Genomic DNA, 25,779 nt, shown 5'->3' on the forward strand with positions numbered 1-25,779 from the left:
GCTTCAAAACGGTAGTCCACAAAGCAATGGGTGACGTCATGGTGGCTACGTCCCCTTCTTCTATACAGTCTATAGGACGTACGCTACCAAACACAGGATACGCCAGGTAGCCAACATATGCACTTAGATTTGCCTTATTGCTCATGTGTTTAAGACAACAGTAAGTAGGGTTAACATTTTACAAGGATATCTAAAGGGATAAGATTGGATAAGATGGACCACTGGTATGGGGTCAATTTGCATGTGTGTATGTATCGGAGTTCCTTTGGAGAAGAATCTGTGCGCACTGTCAACACGGTCAGTTCAATAACAACATTGCTAAACCGGCATGGTAACGAGATTTTCTGAGGAGCTCCACGAGAAGATTGACTGAAAATTAAATCCAGCAAAGCAAGAATGGTTGCATAGCTTTGGTGTTCACAATCAATTTGTGTGTTGTCGTCTAAATATAGATTTTGTTGATGTTGTTTGATTTTATAAATGAAGTCAAACGCCGGACTACCACTCGCACACATGCAACACAACAGTACACCCATTGATCAGATGAAACCCCCCCCCTCTGACACTGTCAGTTCTGCTTTAGTCTTTCCACACACTGACTCTACTAAATCAATTTATTTTTACGAGATGAGATGATTAAGTCCAATGTCAACATAAAAAAATGTGAACAATCTCAGCCATGTTATGTCCATTTCACCATGTTGAGAAGGGACAAGCGGGCTGACCCCATTCAACTGCACTACATCAGCTGAAACATGACGAGGATTTAAATGAATGGTGCAGCTGTTTTTCAAAAGGCAATACGCCCGGCTTCCATTGTGTGGTCGATGAATCATTCAACAATTGTGAATAAACTATTTCAAATGCATTCTACGACTGTGTTCATTGTACATGACCAGCCTTGGCCATTGTAATCACTGAACCAAAAGTCACTCATTAATAGTAGAGAAAAATATGTCATTCTTGTTGACATGTTAATACAGTACGTTCAACTCCAAGTCCAGAGGAAATACAGCAGGCGGCTAATTAGAGACACTAACTGCAAAGGTTTACCACAAGAGGATGTACGAACTGAGGTGAATACGTAACCGCGCTGCTGAAATACGTAACAGTTTCACCTTCAACATGTCTCCCTAATTTTACTTGTTTCAGACACACCTTGGTTAATTTCTTCCCCAACAAGCAGCGTTCCCACAGCCTCAGCCTCTCCACATCATAGCTACAGGCTGCACTCCATAAGTGATTTTTCCCTGCCTTTGCCTCTATATGATACAGCCCAGCATGGCTAAATGGAGCTCAGCTTCTATTCACAGGCAACAGGTGGGCAATTATGTGATCTTACATAAACTCCCTAAAGACTAATGCTAACCTTAGCCATAGCTTCAGCTAACCTTACACTTGTCATAAATCTTGCATGTATCTTGCATAAAACTCAAACAAAGTCTTAACCCTAATGTAATAAATAGTTAAACATTGTGCAGACCAGATTTTTGTCCCTAGATGGGGGTTTAGTCCCAACATGTGGTGATTCGAACAGATTTTAGCCACTTTGTGATGAAGGCAAAAGAGCATTAAACAGAGTTTCATATGCTGCTCAGGGGTATTAACTACTGGAAAGCAAGTAGGTAGTATTCCCACTTCTGCACAGATCCACACGTCAGAGGTGCAGAGACATGCGTCATGCAGGGGCCGTACTGTACCACGCAGCACTGAGCCTCTGAAGTGGAGGATGGGAGAGAAGAGTGAGGTTGGCGGGGAGGGACTGCATGTCAAGCTGCACTTTGATCTTGACTGGCATCTTGTGGTATTCCTCTGATATACTGAATATGTTGCAGTGAGCGTTTGGTTCAGTATGTTTGACAGAATGATCAAAAGTGGGAAGATGCCCCTGCAACAATGAACTGTGAACGATTCACTACACAAAGATATTGAAACGGTCTGATACTTGACTGTTTTCTGTCTTTATTAAAATCCTGTCTGTCAGTCCGGATCAGAATAAGAAGTGAGTGTGAGCCTTAGCTGTCTGTAATTTGACCGAGGCTTTGTTATTGAGAGCAGTGCCCAGTGACATCTGCAACAGCCAGATCTCCAGATAAATTGATCTCATAGCAACTGCATTGCCATGGCAACCGGGATACAGATGCCATGCTGAGGTGATATGCAGAGTGACTGGCTGCCAGACTGACACTTTTTCCAAAAGAAAAAAAAAAAAATAACTGAATGATTCATCTAGTTTCCATCCCTAAATTATTGTCTGAATCATTGGCCTCCCACCATTTCCTGCCTATTCTTCCTCCTCTAATTACTTATTACCATTTCTCCAAAGCAGCCTCCTCTCACCATGATTGATGTTCCTCTTCAATACGGATCAGTCATGTTTGTAAAAGTTGGCACAGGTAACATTTTAAACTACTTTATTCTTGCATCTTCAGCTTATGTGGTATCATCACATTTCTGAGTTGTTATGTACATATGTGTTTGCACTAAAAACAATGTTTGTATGGTAATACAATCATAGAATTTTACAATTAAGACATTTCTATTTCATCTCAGCACTCAGCACATCTCCGAATATGGAAGTGCTTATGGAAATGCTTGTGTCAGTTTGTGAATTTTGTACATCAGTATTTATGATTATTTTCAGTTTGTATAGTCTGCTTGATCTCTACATGTTTTATTGTTATTATTACTATTTTTGTATATTAATCGTTTTAGTTAACGTTTCTTTACCAAAGTGCATCTGTGCTTATGAATATTATATGCTTATGTAACATATGTGCATACATTTAAATACCCATTAAAGAACAGGTTCATAAACATTGTCGTAAAACAATACTCACATGTACATATGCATGTTGAAAGTGTCATTGGTGTCTGTAAACAGTCCTTCTCTCTAGTGTCCATGAGGAGATCCCTTTCTAGTTTGACTCCAGTGTTAGAGACGAGGAATAAAATCCACAGACCTCCTTCTGTACAAAAATCCATTCTGAAGTTCACCTGAAACTAATAGGATTCAGTCTGAGTGAGTCAAATCAAATGAGTATCCTTCAAATTCACTGTCTTTTTAGAAGAAAAGTCCCTCTTTTTGTTACCATGCCTCTGCAGCAGCTCAGCAAGGACACATTAAGTACCTGTGTTATACATATTTTAATTTGCACATAAATACCTGAGTGGAAAGGCTGGAAAATCAAAAGAAAAACCCCTCAAAATATAGAACAAAGGTTTTTATGCTTGGCTGTGGTGGAAAAGTTGCGACAAAGAGGTAAATCCTGACTTAAAAAGACCGTCCCTCATTGACTTGTCTAACTCAAAGCTTCATATTAACTTCAGCTGAATTTGAAATGCATTTTTGAACAGAACGAGGACTGCGGATTGTCTCTCATCTCTTATGCATGCCCCCCCCCCCGTCCTCTCTCCCTAGCCTTCTCCTCCTTCTCTTCTCTTGCACTCAGGCCTCTAAGAGCTGGACCATCGACCATCCTGGGACCTCTCTCTCCTGGCTGTCGGTGCCTCATCCAGTCAATGATCTGGATCTTTGTCCCCCCAGGAGATTCAGCCTCTCCCCTTCTCTCTCCCTAGTCTCCATGTTATCATGCCTCTCCCTCTCTGTGTGTTGATTTATTTCTCCTCTCTGTGTGAATGCTGTTGTCCTCTCCTGTGTTTGTTCTGTTGTGAATCTGTTGCATGTCTGTCTGTCCTCGGGGAGAGATCCCTCCTCTGTTTTTCCTCCTGAGGTTGCTTCCATCTTTTCCCTGTTAAAAGGTTTTTCCTCATTCTAATTGAAAAAAGTACAGATTGTAAAGCCCCCTGAGGCAAATTGTGATTTACGATATAGGGCTAATAAACAAAATCGACCTGACTTGAAAATTGCATTAGTAAGGAATCTCTTGACTGCTAGTATGGAGAGAAGGAATGATAACAGCAGCCACCATCCATAATCACACGTTAAATTGTACATAGTGTACATGAGTATTGTATTACTAGCAGTATTGACAGTTTTTAAAGAAATGTATCAATGCAAATGTGACAGTCAAGAACTGAACTCTGATCATGTACATTTCATACATTATATGAAAGTCAACTACCAGCATGCTGTCATGTCTGGTCAACTTTCCTACTGGAAATGGCTCCTCACTACTGCTCCTATAATTCTTTCAGTCACATTATTACTGCTTATGCTGTGTGCATAGTTTATGAAACTGACACTAACCCTCGAGTGTTATTGTCTGGACCATTCTATTTATTATTAGTATATGTTGTTTTCACAAGTTATATTGTCTGCACATTTCTATACACTATATGAGACTTCCCTCGCAGGAACTAATATCCCCTCTCCACAAGGCTCAGACTTGAGGCCATTAAAATGTTGTCCTGCTCAGTGCAGGTGTGTTGTCCTGCTGGAGTCCTACAGCTATAGAAGCCACTGCATGCCATGTGTTTTCGTAATATCTTCCTCCACATGTATGCCATTTATTATACCTTAAGAATAAGGTGAACCTGTCTCTGATAAGCAGCCAAATTCCTTGCCTTCAGCCTTATGCCAAATAAAAAGCTCCTGTGAGGTCACTGAGGTCTGGAGATGTAAAATTGTAAAAGTGTGTGTGTCTCTCCGCATTGGATACACTGTCCCATGGATCCAAACCTCGTTTTCTACATCATATGACTTCAAGGCCTTGCAGCTAAATGAAAAGTCATGGGATTGGCTAGATGAAGCGATATCATTTCAACAAAGCATGTCCTGCCAAGCCGTACCTTGTCTCAAACAGCATAATGACGATTTTTATTTCAGGAACTATACACACCAGTAGGGCTTGGGAATCGTTTCGACACGTGTCAAGTCAGTGCTTAAGGCCCTGAGCAGACGGGGGCGCTGTTTTTTTTGTCGCACCAAAATGGGCCTCTTTCAGGTGCTCTGTAAGTAATCCAACATGCAAGGGGTGGAGTAAGGGGTGGAGCTGAATGGTTGGAATAACAAAAACAACACAGAAAAAAACACAAACAGCATACTTAATCTACAAGGCAACCTACAGAAAACAATAAATAAAAAGTAAAATGCCTACACCCCTACTGTAACCTATAAAATATATTGATGAAAAGTGTATTTTATGAAGAAAAGTTTACTCTCTCTGTGATGGATAAGCTTACTGTTAGAGTTCTTTTAAATCGACATTTATTGATTTTGTTTTGCCATTTCGCAGCCAGCTGAAAATACAGCATTGACATATTATTACCTTTTAAGGTTGGTGAACATGTTAGCAAACAGTTGCCTATTTACACATCCAGCAGATACAGAGCAACGTTAGCATTCATTTGGACTCATGTTCCTGACCACCTGATGAATGCAAGTCCAATGTTCACACTCGTCTTAGGTCTGTTGTGGCCTCTACCAACTCCTGAGGGAAATATCGGGCTCTTCAGCTGCTAAATGCTCCACTACGTTCACCACCTAGTCGCTAACGTTGTATGGCTGTCGTATGGTGTTGGACGGGTAGCATACAATGGGTTTTCATAACCTGCTGTGGCTGGAAACGACACTGAAGCAGTGCAGTGCATCTGTGGGCTGGAAAACCAAAACAATGAGCTGAAAGACGCTAAAACACATTGTAGAGCTGAGAGGAACTACGGTGGGTTTTCTCTATGGGTTTATCACTACAAGTGGCCAATTTCTCATTACACATCGTCATTTGATCCATTGTTAATACAAGAATATTAATTAGTGCTGCTTTAAATAGACATAAAATGGGCTTTTTTCAAAATACATAAGAAGGCACAGGCTTTTGGATCATAAGATGCCATAATAGTAGAGTATAAAAGATAAACAGCGATGTGGCCAGAAAGTCTTATCTCAGGCATTTTGTTATAATTGATATTTCCAGGTTGCCCCTTCTTGGAATTTCCCAGCAGTCTACAAGAGGGCTTATGATTTGAGTGTGTGTTATTCAACAGTTAATAACTTTATTTAAAGAGGAAATGCCTCACCAAGATTAAAAATCTTTTGTGTGCTGGCCAAGGCAGCAAAGAAATTGTTTGGTCTAAATCAAATCACATTTTATATAACACAGTAAATGTCTCAAAAACAAAAAGGACGTTCTTGCTACTTCTGCCTGGTGCCTGTAAGTCTCAGAGATAAATGTAGAAATTAGGCAGAAGAACTGGCTACAAGAAGAACTGGTCGTTCATTCCTACGGCTATAAGACTGTTTAACTGCACATAAATCTGCACAATTTGTACATACTTTATATTTTCCGTGTATATATTTATTTTTGTCCCCCATATTTTTTATATCTGTATTTATTATTTGTATATTGCTTTTCTTTTTAAAAAAATACTTCTAATTCTTATTGACACAGTGCTTGTCTGCTGTGTGTTTCTGCACCTTTCTGTCTTTGCTGCTGTGACTTGTAAATTTCCCCGCTGTGGGATTAATAAAGTCTAAGTCTAAGTCTAAGTCTACATCTCACAAAAAATGTCACCATACTTTTTTAAATAAACAACACAAACAAATACCCACAGTGTTATTCCATTTTCTTCTCAGAATATGGAATATATAGAAGGTCTGCGGTTTGTATGTCTTTGTCTTTCATTTGATTGCAACAAACAGAGACTTTGCACCGAGTTTGAAACACTGGCTGCTGCTTATAGTGAGTGTCACGTAAGTTTGACCTTTAAACCTTCAAGCTGCCTCTAAAACAATGTTAGCATTGCATTATAGGAGGATATATTTAAAAAATTAGTGATTAAAAGTATGCTTCATTTTCAAAAGCAAGTCCATAATGACAAAATAGTTAGTTAAAGCATTAGATGCACAGGTAATGCAATTGTTTTTCCTCAGTAAATAGCATTATGTATCAGAGGTCAAAATGTGCTCAATGATCTAATTTTCAAGCTTGTAGCTCCAAATTTCTATCAGTTTAAACTATCCCTAGTTTGGCTGATTTTCATGACTTCTGAACAGTTGAAGAAGGAAAGGAAGGATGGAAGAAAAGAAGTTAGGCAGACAGAGAGGAAATAAAGATGGAAAGGAAGGAAGGCTGCAAGGAAGTAAGCAAAGAAGGAGAGTAGAAGGGATGAGAGGTTGGCAGTTCATTTTGCCAAAGGCAGGATGATATTTCTGAAATGTAGGGTGCCACAGACCACAGACTGTAGGGAACATGTACATGAGTCACTGTTGAAGCAGAAACCAGTACCCCTACACGCCTAATCACACATAATCCATTTTAAAAAGGACATTTTCAGCGCTGTTTTCTCAGCATTAAGCTAGCTATGTGTTTACACAGAGACACAGTTATATCTCACTTCTCATGCCTAAAACTAAACAACCAAACCAATGAACACTAGCCAGTCAGAGGCAGAGTAGGGCGGCTCTTCGCGGAACGGTGGTGGGAAAAAAAAAAATCAAGCGTTGCGCGAGTGTTTGCGGTGCGTATAGACTCACCAGGAGGTGGCGGTACACAATAAGAAGTAAGGGTACTCATGTGGACCACAATCACAAGTGCCGGTACTCAGTACTACAACTTTTCATAATGTTACAGAAAGGACCCTTTCCAGCTAGCTAAAGCTAGCTAAAGCTAGCTAAAAGATGGTTCCAGAATGTAGTAATTGTGAACCTGTTCCCAAGAGCAGCCCCAACCCTGACCAATGGAAGCTGACTCCAGTCCAGCTAACAAGCCCGACTGCGTCTACGCCCACTGCTACTGACACCTTGGATGGTCAGCTAACTGAGCCTGAGGTGTTTGATTTTCCAGCCCGGCATCTTGGCAACTTGAAAACTTTGTGAAACTGTGAAAAAGATTAATTCATTGAGGACCTGGTGGCGAAAGAACAAAACACTGCTAGGATGGTTTTGGAGCTGGCTTTGAGGTCAGGTAGGACTACCTCTCAGAGGCCCTTCCCAATTGCGACGGTGTGTGTTATGCTTGAGCTTATACATGAACTACCAGCAACTCGTGAGTGGCTGCTCAGGAGAGACAACTGGATGTCTGATATGGTACAGAACTAAATAAAAGAACACCTTGCACAAAAATCGGGCATCTCACTGTAAATATTATGGGCTCACTGCCGATGGAGGCCTTTTTTGGTCCTCGCAAGGCCATGAAAAGAAGCCTTCTGAGTGAGCATGCAACCACTGCTGGTGCGCTTCAATGTGTAATGCACTACGACAGGAGGCAACGGTGGAAAACACTTTGGCAAACACCAGGGGATGTGCAGCTGCACACAACCTAAAGTTGCCTGAACAATCAGGATAACACCTTGCTTTCACAACACCACCACAAGGGTGCTGCGTGACACGAATACGCTGCGTGACCTCACTAAACCTGAAAAGTTCCAGATCAGATCAGATCAGAATCAGATCAGAAATACTTTATTGATCCCCGGGGGGAAATTGCACAAAAACTGTCATGAAACTTGGAGACTTTATGTCAAACCTGCATCCACACACAAGGTAACTCTTCAGTGAAGTGGAAAAGCTGATCCAGCTGTGTTTGTGTCTACTGTATCCTCACAGAGATCTTTGTCAGGGCTTTGTCGGCTGAAAACTTGGCTCTGTAACACTCGAACACTCACCTGCCATTGCTGCATGTACAGTCATGTACAGGCAAGATGGTTCTATTTTGTCTACTGCCATGCAATAGATGCTTTTGCTAACTTGTTTGTTATATCATACACCCAAGTTGTGACTTTTTACAGGTTGTATTAAGAGGTTGGGCAGATTTGGACTGTATTGTCATTGCGCTGCACTATTATAACCAGGTTTAGTGTTTGTGATAGAAGTGGCTTTACCAGACCAATGGAAGTTTGACTCCTTTCTAACTGTGTAAGTCACACTCTCTCGTGTGTGCTATTAAGTGTTCTTGCTGTGTATGATTATTGGCCGCTACTTTGTGAAATGTGTTAAGTTTAGCCCCTTTTGTTATACTGTTGTATAGAATATTCTATAAAGGATGTACATCATAAATAAAGTATCAGTGGGAACTGGCAGGAAAGGACTAGTGAAAAAAAAAGCGGTTTGTATGACGTCATTAAGCGAGTAGGCACCCCCAACTCCAATCACCTTCCAGCGTCTCTGCACGTGGGCCAAGTCTCTACTGTGAGGTTTTAATGTATTCAGGTTTCTTCATGCCTCAGTAGATTCTCATTATATCACCACATGCATGTACTGTATGGCAGTGTGCATAAGTGGAGGGGTGAACTGAGGGCAGGGAAACTGACATGCCCCCTCCCCTCCGTCCTGAAAACTCCTTCACTGTTTATATGCTAAAAAGAAAAAAAAAACGTCTGTCCCCATTTAAACTTCACTTTTTAAATCAATTACAGCCCTTCAGGCGCAAACACAGTGATAAGAGGGTCAGTCAATCAGTGATGTCTGACGAAAGAGCTTTTTCAAATCACAGTGGTGACCTGAGACTGACTGATAACACAAAAAATCAGGGGGAAAAAAGAAGGATATGACTCTCTGTGCAGAAAACATCTGTCTTGACAGCAGAGACGCTTGAAGGTGATTGGAGCTGGGGGCCTACTTGCTTAATGCTGCACAATAACATAATAAACAAGTCAGCATAAGCAATTATTGCACGGCGGCAGTATTTAAAATAGAACCATCTTACCTTAGGCAGACTGTACATTCAGCAATGCCAGAGGAGTTAATCTCCTCTGAGTGTTTGAGTGTTACAGAGCCAAATTTTCTTGCACATTCCCTGGTGTTTGCCGAAATGTTTTCCACCGTTTCCTCCTGTCTAAATGCATGCATGCGTTCTTTTAGCACTTCTACGCACTGAAGCGCAACAGCAGCGGTTGCTTGCTCACTCTGAGGGCTTGATAGATGCCTGATACACAATGTTGCCCTGAACAACATGTACGATGGGAACTGTCTTTCACGGGCTAAAAATCTGATTTACCTGAAAGGCTGCCCCAAAAGCTTTTTTCACAGCTTGTAGATGATTTTTTTCTCAGCTTTACGCCAGTTTGAAAGTGTCCTTTCAGCCCTTATCCTTTGCTGGCTGAGAAGTCTAAAGCAACAACAGGTGACGCACAAGGCTTTATCAGTCTGTTTGACATAATTAAGCCATTTCCACCATTGAAACCAACCTGCTTTGAATGATCTTGAAAGGTTTTCGTTGCCAAAATGCTGGGCTGGAAAATCAAACTCCTCAGTTAGTTGACCATCCTAAGATGTCAGCAGCTGCGGGTTCATTAGATGGACTGGGGTTAGCTCCTGCTCGTAAGTTCCAGGGCTGTCTGCAGTACCAGCATCTGCAGTTTCTGTAGCTGTGGAAGAAGCAGCAGTCGGGCTAACGTCGGATAGCTGGACTGGAGTCAGCTCCCTCTCCTCAGGCCTGGAGCTGCTCGCGGCCGTCTTTTAGCTAGCTTTGGCGTCTCTCTCATCAGTGCTCAGGTTTGAAAGGGTGGACGGGAGGATCTTGAGAAACGAGTTGGTAATTTAGATTTGATGGGAACCGGACTCTTGAAAGAATCCAAAATCCTTTTCTGTGACATTATGAAAGAAAAGCTCTGTCTTTGCGAGAACAGGATATGTGCGCTGCAGAGCAAAATGTGATAGGCTAATACAGAGTTTGTTAGGTGATTCATCTCGATCGACCAAATTAAAGAAATAAGAGCTATATTTGCCACAAACACTCGTAGGCATACACTTTGTCCAAAATACCCCCCCCCCCCAAAAAAAAAGTGAAAACATATTTATTATAAACTGCCTGTGTTATAATGCCTGGCAGTAGGGGGTGCTGCCACCCCCCTAAACACCCCCTCCTCCCACATTCATGGCCACGTGGGATGTAATCACATTGCTCTTTAATCCTAATTACATGTGGCAGTGTGCGAATTCCTGCTTGTGTGTATGTGTGTGAGCACATATATGTATAGGAGAGAGAGTGAAACTGAGAGAGATTCCAGAACTACTAAGAAAGTGAGAAAGAGATGAAGATAAATGGATTAAAGAGGCGGCATCACACCCCCCTAATCAGCTCAACTCTCTTTGTTTCTTCAGACGGATCCACATATAGAAAACGCCACGGCTCTGTATAGTCAACACAAAAGAAACATTTGATCACATAGGATTTTTTTTCCAACAAGCATGTTAACTTTGATCCACTGTTTGTGGGTGTGCAGTTGTTTTAGACGAGAGCATATAGCTTTCAATCTTTTGAATCAGCTCCTGGATCAGTAACGACTTGACGCAATTCCTCAAATTAGCTGCAAAACAAGGGAACATTTAAATTCAATAAAGAGAATAACATTTTCTGACATTTGCCTTTTGCTTGATCATCAGTAGGTTTTTATAATTCGTGATCACTTCTGATTAACTGTGTTACACAACATGAAACAGCCCCTCCTTTTGAACTGTCATAAAACTGACTTGACTTCTGTTTCCTCTTTCCTCAACTCATAAATGATATCTAGCCCCTTTTTTTTTGCATGTTTCATTACTTATCATAAACTAGATTTATGATAAGAGGGAGTCGCTTTGACCTGACTAAGCCTGATTATTGCAGCAGGAGTCAGACGAGGTAAGTCTGAAAAAAACAAAAACAAAACAGGATCAATTCTGGCTGTAAACAATCCTGACACATCCTGAAAAACTGGCATGACGTTATCAGATTTTGAGGTAAACACGTGAGACTGACAGCCAAACAAGGGTTTTGTAATTTGCCTCAAACCTGAGAGTTTAAACATGAATTCATTCTATTTTCTTATGTATCAAATAAATAAATAAATAAAAAAAACAACAACAACAACATGACCAATGACAAAACTTTCAGGTGTTTTCTTCCACAGTCGACAGCAAATCATCCATGTGTGATCTGACATTTATTAAAAACATTTGTTCAATTACATGGTTTCAACATTTACATCGTTTGGCAATCGATCGTCGAGGAAGGCATCCTGCTGATATGGACCCGCTCCCGGTGTCAGAAACATCAGTGTCGGTTTTCTGGCTTCGCCTTTTAAAAACCGAACTTCACAGAAACACCGGAGCGAGATATCAGCCTGAACACACACACACACACACGCACACACACACGCACACACACACACACACACACGCACCAGTATTGTAGAAAAATAGAGTGATCACTAATTGAATCCAGTTTCAACTGATTCAAGACTTTTCCATACAAAAAATAACAATGACAATTGCCATGAGCAATCAATTAAGGTCAAGACAAGCACAATAGAACAGCCTACAGCCTGGATTTAGGCTTGAACATGACTTTAGGCTATTTGTCAGAGAGTCCTGAATATCTTTACGCAAGACAAACAACATCATGTGCCTTGTGTGAACATTTGATAGCAGCATCTGAATATTTTGCACTGTGAGTTGGACACTTAAGCAGAATGGGCAGAGCATCAGGCAGTTCAGCATCTTTCGCTACACATGGAGCACCGCTGTTTGGGAATTCATCAGACCGTTCCTGTATTGCTCCAGCCAGTTTCTAAGCTCGGAAATCCGGTATCCCTCCGGACCTCTCCCACCCTGGTACACCACTCTCTCATCCCTCACGATGTAAAGTCTTTCAAAGTAGGCTCCGTACGCGGCGTTGGATGAGTTGTCCATATTATCCACCACCACGTTGCTCCCGGGCACCTCGGCGAGCATCAGCTGAGCGGCTCTCAGTCTGTCCTCCAAGCAGCGGTGCTTGGGGATCTGATACGGCGCGTCCGAGCTCACCCAGCCGTCCGACGGATGCGCCTCCTCGATATATACAACTAAAAAGTCCGCAATGTCTGCGTATTGGCTCACGACGCGCTGAAACGCCGCCAGGCGCGTCATGAATGGCGGTCAGGAGCAGCTGCCAAAGTTAAGAATGAGCGGTCTCTTCCCTTTCATGCAGTCCAGGATCCGGACCTGCCTCCGCTCCTGGACCAGCATCACCTCGGTGTTGGGCGCAGCGCGCCCAAGGTGCGCAGATTTGAGAAAGTCCAATTTCTGGCCGTACCACACGGCCCTGAGGGACTCCAAGGTGAACATCTTATTAGAGTCAGAGACGCACATCGGCGGGTCGTCCGGGCTCTCCTGCGTCTCTCCCATTTTCAGCAGCACTTTTTTCCTAATGCACAAGAAATCCAGGAGCCACAGCATGACGGCGGCCAGGAGGAACCGGGGCAGCAGCATCAGGCACAGGGCTGCATGCTTCAGCGCCCTCGCCATTTGGACACCGCCAGAGTCGTGCATCATCTCTTCCCGCTGCCGATAGGATGCGACTGGGCCGGCGAAAGAGGCAACTAGTATTTAGTCACCTTTACCCATTGGAGAAAACTATCTGACGCACGCAGACACTCTTTTTATAGGTACAGCAGCATTTGAATAATGGAGAAAAAAAAGAAAAAGAAAAAAAAAAAACACGCCTCCGGTACCCGCACCGCCCACTCACATGGCGGGGATTACCTCCCGTCCACTCTGGGCTTCAAGGGAGAGAGAGAGAGCCTGACACACTGTGCCTTCAGTCCACATGTGCAGAGAAAACATGACAGTGGATGGATGGTTTTTTTTTTGCTTGTTTTTTTACACTTGACACTTGGATTCGTTTTAATTGGCTGTAGCTGAACGCACGGTTGGTCCTGAAAGTCGTTAAAAGAAAAACATTTGACTCCACTTCATTCTGCCTGTGGACTCAGATCTCCCTGTGATGAGTGCTGGAGCCTCTGTGAGACCACTAGACGGCGCTGGACTCACACAGACCGTAAAGGGCTGGATGAGTCATTCACTGATCTGCCAGGGCCCCTGAACACCTTGATGTTGTGAGGAAGAGAGGCAGCATAAACCTGCCACCACCAGTTTCAAAACTGAAAGATATTCAGTTCATTAAAGTTCAAGTTTACTCATGACCGTTTTCTGTAAAGAAAGGTATTTATTGCTCATTTAGCACTTCTCAACACCCCTCTGACCAAATCTAAACAAAAATGAGCATTATACTTTCCCAAAGGTAGCATTTATGGCAGGACTACTGTACTGGATTATATTTAAATGTACTGGTGTACAGTCTGAGCGACAGGAGTTAAGGCTTTGGAAGAGCCAAGTTCACTTGCAGGTCAGTTTTAATTACTGTTTCAATGCTAAATTGAACTTTTTGGTAAATACGCTCATTTGACCCTTTTTTGGTATAGTTATCTGTTTTTAGGATTGTTTTATGTTATTGCAAATTTTTTGCATATTGCATTTTTATTTTCAAGCTCATCCTATCTGCTTAGATGCAAAGAGATAATAGTGCACATCTGACTCCGAGCAAAGTGTGATCTGAACGCCAGTCTTATCACCTCACCCCCAACGTATCAAAATCCGTCTACCAGCACCTCCACAGCTCACTAATTAATATGAGTCTTGTCATTACTGTGAGGTTGCCAGGCAACCAGAGGAGACTCAAGGAATTTAGTCCAGCAGAACCCCCTGCAGAACCACAATGCATCTTTTTACACTTCAGGTTGGATCAAACAAACATGATTCAATGTGTTAATGAGTGAGCTTTTGAAGTGCTGTAGGACAGGGCCTAGCTAGCTGTTTCCTCCGTTTCCAGTCTTTATGCTAAGCTAAGCTAACAGGTTGCTGACTGTAGCCTCAGATTTACATTACAGATGCGACAGTGCCAATCTTCTCATCTAACTCTCGGCAAAAAAGTGAATAAATGTTATTTCCCTAAATGTCAAACTATTCCTTTAAACTGTAAAATGTGTTGCCTATAAGCTACATCATCTGAAGATGTCAACAGCTTGAAATCAACTACCATTTCCTGTGACGACTAACTTATCTCTTATTCTCTCATATACAGTACATACAGATGAGATTCATTCAACAAAGGTTGTAGAACAGCCAACAGTTGAGTCATGTTTTCTACAAATTTATTTGAAGCTGAAACCGAAAGTGAGAGTGCTGAACATGTCAGTTCGAATCCTTCATTTCAAAGGAAACTGTATTTGTGGAAAACAAAAAAGTAGGTTGGTCAAAGTTGAACAAAGAACTATTTACATACACATACACGGACAACTTTGAACTGTTTGCCTTTGTTTTCTCTTCCAGATAAATAGGCCCTACCCTGGGGGTTTGTTTAAAACCTGCCTGATCGTCCGACTGCTCATGTTTTTCGCCTCGTTTGAATTCTTGTGTGAAGTGACCTCAGCAATTAACTCGGTGACTGAGACAGAACCAATGGCCAAACCTGAGAAAATAAGATTCAAGTTGTCATAAACTGAAAATGTATTTCTCTGAGAACCACTCCTGCGATCACAGCGCAGGCGTCCAGGCTGACAGGAAGAACCTTGAGCTCTATAGCAGCTGTGGCACTGGAGGCCTCTCATGGGTGTTCGGAGAACTCTAAAGAGAACAGCAGACAACCTGGTGAGAAATGGCCGTAACGGACCAGATGTGCAACAGCGAAAACGTCTGACGTCTCAGCTTCTTTTACACAAACATCTGCAAGTGTGAAGCTGGTTTGTTCAGTAAACAACGTAGTAGAAAGGGATGCCAGGCGCCATCCATTAACTGGCAACATTTACGCAAATATGTTGTATCAGAAAGTTAGCAACATGTGTTTCACACACAAGAAGCTCAGTTTTTTTTATCACCCAGCCCTTTGGATTTAACACAAAACATTGCATACTTTACTTTTAATTCATATCTTAGTTATATAATGTCTTTGCATACATGAAATCTGAAAAAGAAACATTTAGGAGCTTAAAATGAGATTTTCGCTTACTTTTCATCAAAACAATGTCACTACCACCAGCCCATTGGATTTACCTCTAAACATATTTAAAAAAGAAAAGAATAATGTAACTCAATATATAGATGTCATTCAGGAAATGGATGAAATGAATGAAATGCATCATATTTTTTTTCATTATGTCATGAATTAGCCACTGCCAAAGTGGTTTAGCTGGTGTCATGTGACGGGGTGGAACAACAACAACTCTGACGTCTTGAAATAAGAAGTTTGTGCCTGAGCTTGCAGAAAATGTTTTCGTGTACGTCTGACACGCATTTCAACATTGTGCAACTCAAAAAAGGCAGACTGTTAAACAAATAAATGGACAAACACAATAGTTTCCACTGAAATGAATGTGACTCAGATGCTCATGTGCAAACAGACCACCCGTCACCAAAATCCAGCTAACTGATGACACACTGTTTTGTCTCATGAAGCCTATTATTCTCACTCTAACATGCAAACTCCATTAATTTCATCCCAGTCTTAACATGACCTGGATTTACAAGATGACACACTCTCTGTGTACAGAAGCTTTGTGTATTCCAAACAAGGTGTTTATCATGAAAGTAAGAAACCAGCAAATACAAAGAGCTTCTGATCTGCAATAGAGAAACCATATAAACAATTTGGTTTCTCCACCCAAGTCTGTTAAACTGCTGCTGTGATCTGGATTAGACCACTGGCGTCTTTTGGTTGTTTACACCCAGGCTAAAGAAAGAAAAGAGCATGTGTGCCGGCTCGCGGAGAACTTCAGGCCAGTGTTGATTTGTTTGGCCGAATCTGATTTTCCTAGAATCATTAGGACTTCTAAGATCTGTTCGGGTTCAGCCTCGTGTGACTAAACGGGCAGAGAGGTCATCACAGAAATACTCATAAGCTCATTAACTCCTAAAGATTGTCAACATACAAACTCTCAAGACATGAGTTCCTCAAATCACGTTCCTCGCATGAACACACACACACACACACACAAACACACACACACACACACACACACACACACACACACACACACACACACACACTTTGACTGATGGATACCTTCTAAGCACATGATTACAAATGGGAATTAATAGGACCAATAGTACACTGATTTACCTTCACTTTGACTTCCGAGATTACGCTGGCATCCTTAGGTGCTTCACCCTCCACCCTCCACCCTCACACCAATCACCTTTACCTTTCGGGAACCTTGATTCAGTCAGTTTTAGGATGATGATGATATTTAAGTCTAATTTATACAGTGTGAACATGTGTACACCCAACAAAACCATATAAATCCAACATAACAAATAGAACAAGAGCAAGAGAAAAACAGAGATGAAAAGGTGTTCTTTTTGTATCTCATTGGGGCTTTTCTGATCACCACATTATTTTCCAGAATAAGCAAAGTACCAATAAAACCCCTTTTTTAATTTTGTAAATACCTCTCTCTCTTTAAACCTTCTAGTCTGCCACCACAATCCCACAGCTACTGCTACTTTTCACATTCTCAACCGTCGGCTTGACAAGTATGGCTTAATGAAACACTGGCGGCCTGGGCCTTGATTCTGGGTTTTTTTCTGAGTTTTTTTTTTTTCTGAAATAAACTGCTGGAACCTTACTTTCATTAGACACAGCCTGGATCTTGGCATGGGAGCGCGGGTCATACAAGGACAGCCCAGAATAGGAAAAACAGCCCTGACAGAGCCTGCAGCAAAGCACTAAGGGTGGCAGGGATCCAGCATAAACCACTATTAGTACACTGGCCACTGGAGAGTCATTGAATACACACGTCTCAGGTAGGACATACACACACACACACACACGCCCATTGTTGCAACACTAGTTTTAGGGCTGTCATGAGATCGTATTGACATGTATATCATGTGTGTCACCTATGTTGTATGTAGTTCAAGGTTAGGTAAGCTTGCAATATAAAGCACTTTTGACTATTCATGGTCAAAATACAGCCCTGTCCCTTATGTTTGTCAAGCATTTGAGTAGGTTTGTAGTTACTAAGCAACCGTCATGTAGACCCTCTCAGGCTAATCCGTCTAGGCCGCTGTGGCTGCATGGAGCCTTCGATGCACACTGATACATCACCTTGGATCACCAGCGTCCTTTGTCCACAAGAGCAGCACTGATACACTGAAACTGCACATCTTTAGGGAGGGCTTCTTTTTTCTTTATCGCATCACACAGCCTGGTCATTTAGCCCAGAAAAAGAACTAATATGTGTGTATTGATACAAAGTCAGTGCTGGGAAGATAGGTTGCGTTTTACACTGTGTTCCTCGCTGTGGTTTATCAGTCTGCTCAGAAATGAGTCGCGCTGCCTCTTTTGACTTTTCAGCCAGAAACATCACCAAAACTGAAAAGCAGATAAAAGCCGGGACAAAGTGCGTCAGCTGAGCTTTGATATGATGCTGTTGTGAAAATGAAAGACTTTTCGCAAATGTCAAAGCACAACGTTATTATCCAGAAGAGGATTTCCAGGAAGACGACTAATGTGATTTTGATTTGGGAAGGAATTTCACTCAAGATGAAACATGCTAAAGACAGACTTTAGTGTGTTTGAAATTTGCTTATCATTAGGGCCATGATAACAGAGGCGCTCCTGGCATAGGTCTTCCTGGAATTGAGTGTTTATTTGACCCACTTGGTAAATAAAAACTATTAATGAGGACAGAATCTTCAAAACAGAATTCACGTGTGTCAACAGGTTTCAACAAAAGCTAATGCTGTGTCATGAAGGTTCACATTTTTGATGTAATGTATAATAAGCCTATGCACTGCATGGCCCACTTCTCTAAAGGCAGCCGCTGCTTCTCAAAATGTTGAAATCCTCACGTATGTGTGTCCAGCCCATCCAGTATCGGCTTAACCTACAGTACTGTTATCTGTCAGGTAACTTACGATAACTGTAATGGACCATGTGAAAACCCTAACCTGTCAGTTAACAACAAGAAATCCATAGTTAAAAGTGCTCCCAGAAACCTTTGTACTTTAAAAGCTGATATGATTTTCTTTAAGTAGTGGAGCTTTGTGTTTTGCATAATTTAGAGTACACTTTACTGTTCCCTCATGAGCTGTTTTCATCTCACATGACCTGAAGACCGGTATACGTGGCTGAGTAAACAGAAGGGAATACATCTAGTACACAGGTAGTAGTACACTCATTGTATGCTTTCATCTTTATTACAGCATGTCAATGCCTATTTTTAATCAACATATCACATTTTAATGAAGTTCTCCAAGAAAACACACGCGCACAGCTCTACACACACACACACACACACACACAGACTTGATATTCCCTTGTGCATGAATGAAAGTTTTTATTAAAAGCACAACAGAAAGATATTGTGCATTCATAAAAAATGTAAAATGGGGTTTTATTTTTTAGGTATATTCTATTACAGCTGCTTTTTGATAATAGCTTTTAAACACAAATTTATTTTTTTATGAATATTCATTTAAATTTGTTTATACTCCTTTTTCACTATCAAATTCACTGCCTGTTTAGACAGAGACGGTATTAAGACTTGACTAAGGCCAAATAGAACAAGAACACTTTGGGACTTTCCCCCCAAATATTACATTCTTAAATACTCTTAAATACTCTTAAATACCAAGCCACCAAAGCAAGGGGGTTTCCACCAAATCAGACAAGACTACAAAGAGATTATGGCATTTTTACAACAGAATTTATGTTGAGTCTCTTAGTTTGACAGAAAAAAAATATTGAAGGTTATAGTTATAAGGGACTACTCACGAAATACAAAGAGGTTAAAGTGCACAAAAGAGACAAAGGTTTCTGATCTATGAACCACTGGTATCAGTACAGCTGCAGTCAGTGACTCAAAGAAAAACCAAAACTTCATTTTGAAACAAAAGTATTGAGAAACCGTTGCAGTCAGTAATCCCGTTTCCCCCAAAAAAAGATTCACAAGAGAAAAGTTCCTTTTTTCAGCAAGACAGTTCTGAGGCAAAGCGAAGCAGAACTGGCAGGCCTCCTTGATTAAAGGCCCAGTCACACCAGCCTTTAAAACAGCAACATTTGAGGTGAAATCAACAGAGAAACAGAGAGTCCAAAATAGAGGAAGCTGTCATAGTTTATTTTTCTGCTGCATCATACACTTTTATTTAACTTTATTTAACCGTCCTCAGTATAAACGTCTACCCAAAGAAAGCACGGTTTACAGACACATGAGACAGGAGTCCAACTGTGTGAACTTATTGTCTCGTTAGTGATGAGCTAAGCCAACAAGCTAACGTGCTTGCTCAGCGACAGTTAGTAAGCTCTGAGAGCTTCTTTTACCCTCTTCAATTCAAGTCTTTAATGAATGAAGTAATGTACAAACCTGGGAGAGCTTTTGTGGCTGACTCAGGTTGATGCTCTAACTGGGTACCGAATTGCTGTTTGTACTTGAAGACAGCAGTGAGGCCAGTGGTGACGCATTGGGAGGTTGATATTTCTGTACAAACATACACACCTGCTTAACTGAATGATTGGCATGCTTCACATAGTGCACACATAGGGAGTGCTATCTGACCTACTGGTTACATTGTGTTCTGTGTTTGCAATGAGAAGATCCCAGACAATCACAAAAGGTCTCAAGCCACTGTGATGGTTTTGTCTTCCATTTACAGAATTCTGCAAAGATGATTTTAGAGGGGTAGATGCTACATTTCAATAGAATTAAATTTGTTGTTGTTCGTGTTAGGCAGAACCTAGTTACCATTCATCACAGCAGCCACAGGCACAGGTGTTCCCCCCCTCTATTTCAGGGTTGTAGACATGTCGTCATAGCATACTGTACATTCAAATGTTTTACTTGTCACACGCTTGTACGTGCAGTAAAACGCAGGTCAGCATCTTGAGGCTGTACTAAAAAGGCCAGTGTGCAATGGAATAATATCAACGAAAATAAAAGAAAAAAGAAACACGTGGGATTAAAATTTAAAAGATAGAAAATGGTAAATAAGTACAATAAGGTGGGCATTTTCCCTGTATGTAAAAATGTAAAGTGTACATACTGTATGTCACTCTAAGGAACATTTCCTGTAAGGAAACAACAAAAATATTTTTTAGTTAAAAATTGGTAATATTCTTTTTGTTAAACTGTAATATTAAATCACTGACATGATGGATAATAATACTGTCGTAATGGTGCAGGTGCACAATGAAAGTTGATTCAGCTGCTTAAAATGACAAAATTACCATTTGAACACACTACTCCAGAACAAAACATTTATTAATATATTAATTATTGTATGTTAATTGTTTGATGCAAAGTTATGATTTATGTAATGTAGTGTGACCTTTTGTTTACTCTAGCCTCTCTCCTTTTGTTGTAATTTTCTGGTCTGCAAGAAACTGGATTTCATTACTGTTTCTAAGGGCATTTTTTTGGGGGGTTTCTTTTCTTTTTGAAGTCAGAATTGATTTCTGCAGTGCAGAAAATATATATTTCATTCTTCAAACAGTCCTCTTCGCTTTATTTATTCAACAGTTAGCTCAAATGTGCTTCAAGGAACATACTGTACCTACATTGGCACACATTGTGCTAAAGCAAAGAGAGAGTCGCTTAAGGTACTTAATTACATAAGACAGAGTCATCCTTTCTTTTTGATTTCAATTCTTTTCATCAGAAAATCTGTGATTGGACTTTCGCCTGTATTTCTTATGATCATCCCGTGTTTCTGACCCTCATGGGGCATTCCTGACAAGCTGCTGCATCTTTCGAGGTTCAGTGCCTTCATGAAATGAGAGGAGGAAGGCTGAATGCTGAACAGCTTCGGTTACCACAACATCAAGCCAGAGGGTGTTTATTCTGCTGTTACTATGGAGATATGCCTCTCCACTCTCTGTTATGTAATAAAGTTTTAAGATTCATTTTTCTGAGGATGAAAGAACAGTGGGCCGCAAGCCCCTTAGAGAGGGTGAGCGAGAGATTCAGAGAGAGTGTTCACAAAAAGTGTTCTTGTAGCCATCAAGGTTGTTTGTGATCTAAACAACCTTGAGGAGTCTAATAAGTTGCTTTATTACCACCACATATTCACATCTTGATTGGTTTTCATTGACCGGAATATATGAATTAATTTGTTTTTCATGGTTCATTGATGTTTCAATGATTCGTGAAAATGTCTGCAGCTATATTTAATATCCTTGGGTCCAAGAAAATCTACAGCACACCACAGTGAAAAACAATATACGATCAGAGCTGGTGAAGGCAAATCAGTAGCTGCAAAAAAATCAGGACTGACAACAGACTGTTTGTTTTTTGGCATTTTTTGCAAATGCAAGAGAGAGAGAGAGAGAGAGAGAGAGGATGATGCAACAAAGGCTCTGACCAAGATTCAAACCAGAGATGTTGCGGTTATGTGGTATGCGTCTTAGACCACCAAGCCACTGTGACGCCCCACCATCAGCCTACTCCTCTGATTTCCTCTCTCTTCGCTATTGCAAACTGATCTATTGTTTGATTGCTTCATTTTTTTTATGTGTGGTGCTTCTTGTAAATGAACACAACTCTGTTTACATTCAGTGTTTTTCACAAATATGTATTCTGTGTGTCCTTCCTCATAAAACATTTGCAAAGCTAATTTTTGGAATATCTTGCTAAGCTAATTACTTACCTACATTGTTTACTTCTTCACTGCATTCTACAGGTGCATTACTTTGTTTCCTACTACCTCCAATTGTCATTCATGTCATTCAGACTGTAAATACAGTTTCAGATTTCTGTAGTTCTTGTTCATGTCTACAATAGCTAGGTTTCCATCCAAATATAGTGCAAATTTAACCAAATTTCCAGAAAGTCTGCAAAGAAATCTGTGAATCAATGTGCATTTCAGCTACTGTTATGCAAATATTAGGAGTTGGGTCATCGAGATAAGTCTCCACTCGGGTGCCATTAAACCATTGCAGAAGAAGAGGTCGCATATAGGTTATGTAATTAGGGAAATAGGGAACAAGTCAAACCTCAAACAATGTAGAGAACGTGATGGAAATATGACATTTCTGTTTGTTTCATGTATAATTTGTATCTGGTTTCACTTAACAAAGCGCTACAAATATGGAACACAACAAAAGTAGCTGAATTTAGGCTTGTTGTCTGCAGATAATAAAATACAAACCAAACATGGACCCGCTCATCAAAACATTGCTCTATATGTCATTTCTACTTTTACATTTGGTTGGAGGTTCTCTGAAATCAGTATTTGTTGTATTTTCATCAAAACATGTAGGCTACCTAGTCAAACTAATGAAACCTCACTGCTGCAGTCTGGCAGTCTGAATTACTGTATGTTAAACAGAGGGCCATGTGTTTTCACATTATCACATTTCATTTCATTTGGCTGCTGAGAGGAAGGTGTCATTTAAAAGCTACTGAACAGATGTTCCACATGGGAAAGGGTTGAAGAAGGATCCCTCATCAGTTTTCTAGGGAATAAATGATTGATTCATGTTTCTTTCAGTGAGATGAACAACTAAAAGGGCAATGAAATGTTTCTTATTCTCCATCTTTGTTTCCCAGACATCGTGTTAAACAGAGTCGGGTTTACCGGGAGAGAGCCTTTTTCTCTAACAGCAGGCTCTCACTCTGAAACCTGGGAGAAGCAGCAGGAGGGAAGGGGAAGGGAAGTAAAAATTGCGCAGGACGACCAGGGTCACATGAGGCCAGGGTGTCTCCGAAGAACAGCGGCACAGCCTGGGCATGAGAGACGTGGGCAGAGTGAGGTTAAAAGAGGGAAGCAGGTGAGACAACACAAGTCACAGAATAAGTTATTAGCCTGCCATGGGGCAGAAAGAGAGTTGTGACTTACAACCCCGGGGAAAGTTCCAACCCTGCTGTCAGCTGCAGTGACGTATTTCATATGTCTCCACAGTGTATTGAGCTTGTGAGGACTGCGCACACACACACACACATACTCCATAAACATAACAGGATGCAGCAGCACTGGAACGGTGCTTGACGATTGACGGTTATTTCTGAGCATTGATAAAATTAGACCCACAGGACACAGATGAATTTATTTTATTGCCTATTGCAGGGCATGACATAACACTGGTGTTACATTAGCTTAGAGCACTGAGAGAAGATAACTGGAGATAGCATTAACTGAATGATACAAGGACAAGAAAAAATAGTAATGAATGGAGCACGTGTCTGCTGCAGTCCTTCAGCAACAACACCAGACATATACTGGGAAACACAGAGATATTAGTGAACAATAGTACAATAGTACAATAGTTAGATATCTCTAGCTAGTACGAAGTGCCCCTGAGCAAGCCTGTATCTGACTGTACATGCTGTTTACATACTTTCAACACAAATTATGTCTTGTCGGAAACGCATAATTTGTGTGTAATTCTTTATAATTTATTTTTTGGATGTGTGACTTTTTATTGATGATAATATAGGTATTTATTAATTTGGTCTGTTGGTAGTATGCTATCTTTGCCATCTTTATATCAAGGACCATATTGGGAACAAGTTCTCAAATTAAATAAACAACAACAACAACAACAACAACAATGCACCCCATATAGTAGGTTACATTTTCAGATCATTCATGTGGCTGAACACTGTTCAGTCTTGACAATCTAATCTTTACACGGTAGGAATATGTGAGCCATGTGATGTTTTATGAGCACATTTGCAATAACATACCTGTCCCTCTTGTGTGAATAGTCACATTGTTGAACTGTTAATATGTAACCTTAAACCAGAAAAGACCACACAACTAGGACACGAGTGGACCACCTATAAAGGAAAACAAATAATATGGACAAACATACAAAGCTCCACAGTTATAACACAAGCAAAGCCAGGAATAATATCTCTATTGGTTTTGTTGCTTGGTACTAGTGTGTAGCTAAATACATACCGTACAATGTGAAACTAGGCCAATATAAATAGATATTGGGAGTGGGGTTGTCACTGATTTTAAGTTTCAGCGCGTGATGCAAACTGTTCCATGTAGTTAAGTAAAAGTTATAGGGCACAGTAGGGAAATGTTAAGCAACTGCTCTTCAAGTTCACCACGCTGAATTCTTATCGTGTTAAATCCTTCCTCGGATTACTTAAACAGATTGGATTAATGCACGCAAGGTAAACATACCATTAAGTTTAATATAAAACAGTCAGCAACTATAAGCCTGATCAAGCCAGCAGAAATAGCATAGACAATCCTGCCGTCCTGTTTGCTCCAATAAATACGTAATGCCAGGATTAGCAGTTGGCCACCTTAAGTGTAAGGGAACGGATCAAAAAGGCACATTTGTAACCATGGTTCCCTGAATGAGGAGGCTACTTCTCTGCCTAATTACATATGCCACATGTAAGGGGACTGACATCAGGTGACCTAGATAAATATTTGAAGACAAACCAACTGGGGGATATTTTCGCTCAGCATAAAAGCTCATGTGCTCCTCATCCTCACTGGTCACCATTTTGATGGAAAGAGTGTCAGAGTGGCCTTAAGGAGGAGAGTTAGTCTCTTCTCAGAAAATCATGTAACCTTCCATTCTCTATTGTATAAAACTATCATCCCCTAATTACATATTCCACACATATTCCACCAGAAAGGTGACTGGAGGTAGGTGGCCTCTCTAATCTTCAGCCCACCTTGAGGCATCTACAATCCAGTATGATTGTCAGCCAGCCTTTGAGTAAGGTAGGGCGAGGAGATCTGGCCTGAAACAGACAAACAGCTCTGTTTTCTGATGGATTGGATGGATTTTTTTTTTGCATTTTTGAAAAAGATGCTCTGTACCAGACTTAGGTAGCTTTTGCTTTCCATCTGCAGTCCCTGCACAGGTATGCACAAGCAATGGTGCAATGGTGTTTCCATATAACTGAGTTGGCAAACTGGAAAAACTTGCAAAAAAGAAAATACACACAAACACGGTGAAGAATCTACAGCCATGCAAGCAGCTCTGTGAGGCTGTGCTTAGGCACAGTGGTGCTATGAGCTAGAGGCTAACATCAGCATGCTAACATTCTCACAATTACAATGCTAACATGCTGATGCTAAGCAGGTATAATGTTTACCATGTTCACCACCTTAGT

General features: G+C 40.9%; 1 protein-coding gene across 1 annotated transcript; it reads right to left on the reverse strand.

The window, feature by feature from the left end:
- Window positions 1-11,791: 11,791 nt before the first annotated feature.
- On the reverse strand, window positions 11,792-13,192 carry LOC139302125 (thyroxine 5-deiodinase-like). Its single transcript, XM_070925719.1, has one exon. The coding sequence runs from the start codon at window positions 13,190-13,192 to the stop codon at window positions 12,386-12,388; it is 807 nt and encodes a 268-aa protein (XP_070781820.1). The 3' UTR covers window positions 11,792-12,385.
- Between the last annotated feature and the right edge of the window lie 12,587 nt (window positions 13,193-25,779).

Source organism: Enoplosus armatus, chromosome 19 (assembly GCF_043641665.1).
Source record: "Enoplosus armatus isolate fEnoArm2 chromosome 19, fEnoArm2.hap1, whole genome shotgun sequence".
Lineage (NCBI taxonomy): Eukaryota > Metazoa > Chordata > Actinopteri > Centrarchiformes > Enoplosidae > Enoplosus > Enoplosus armatus.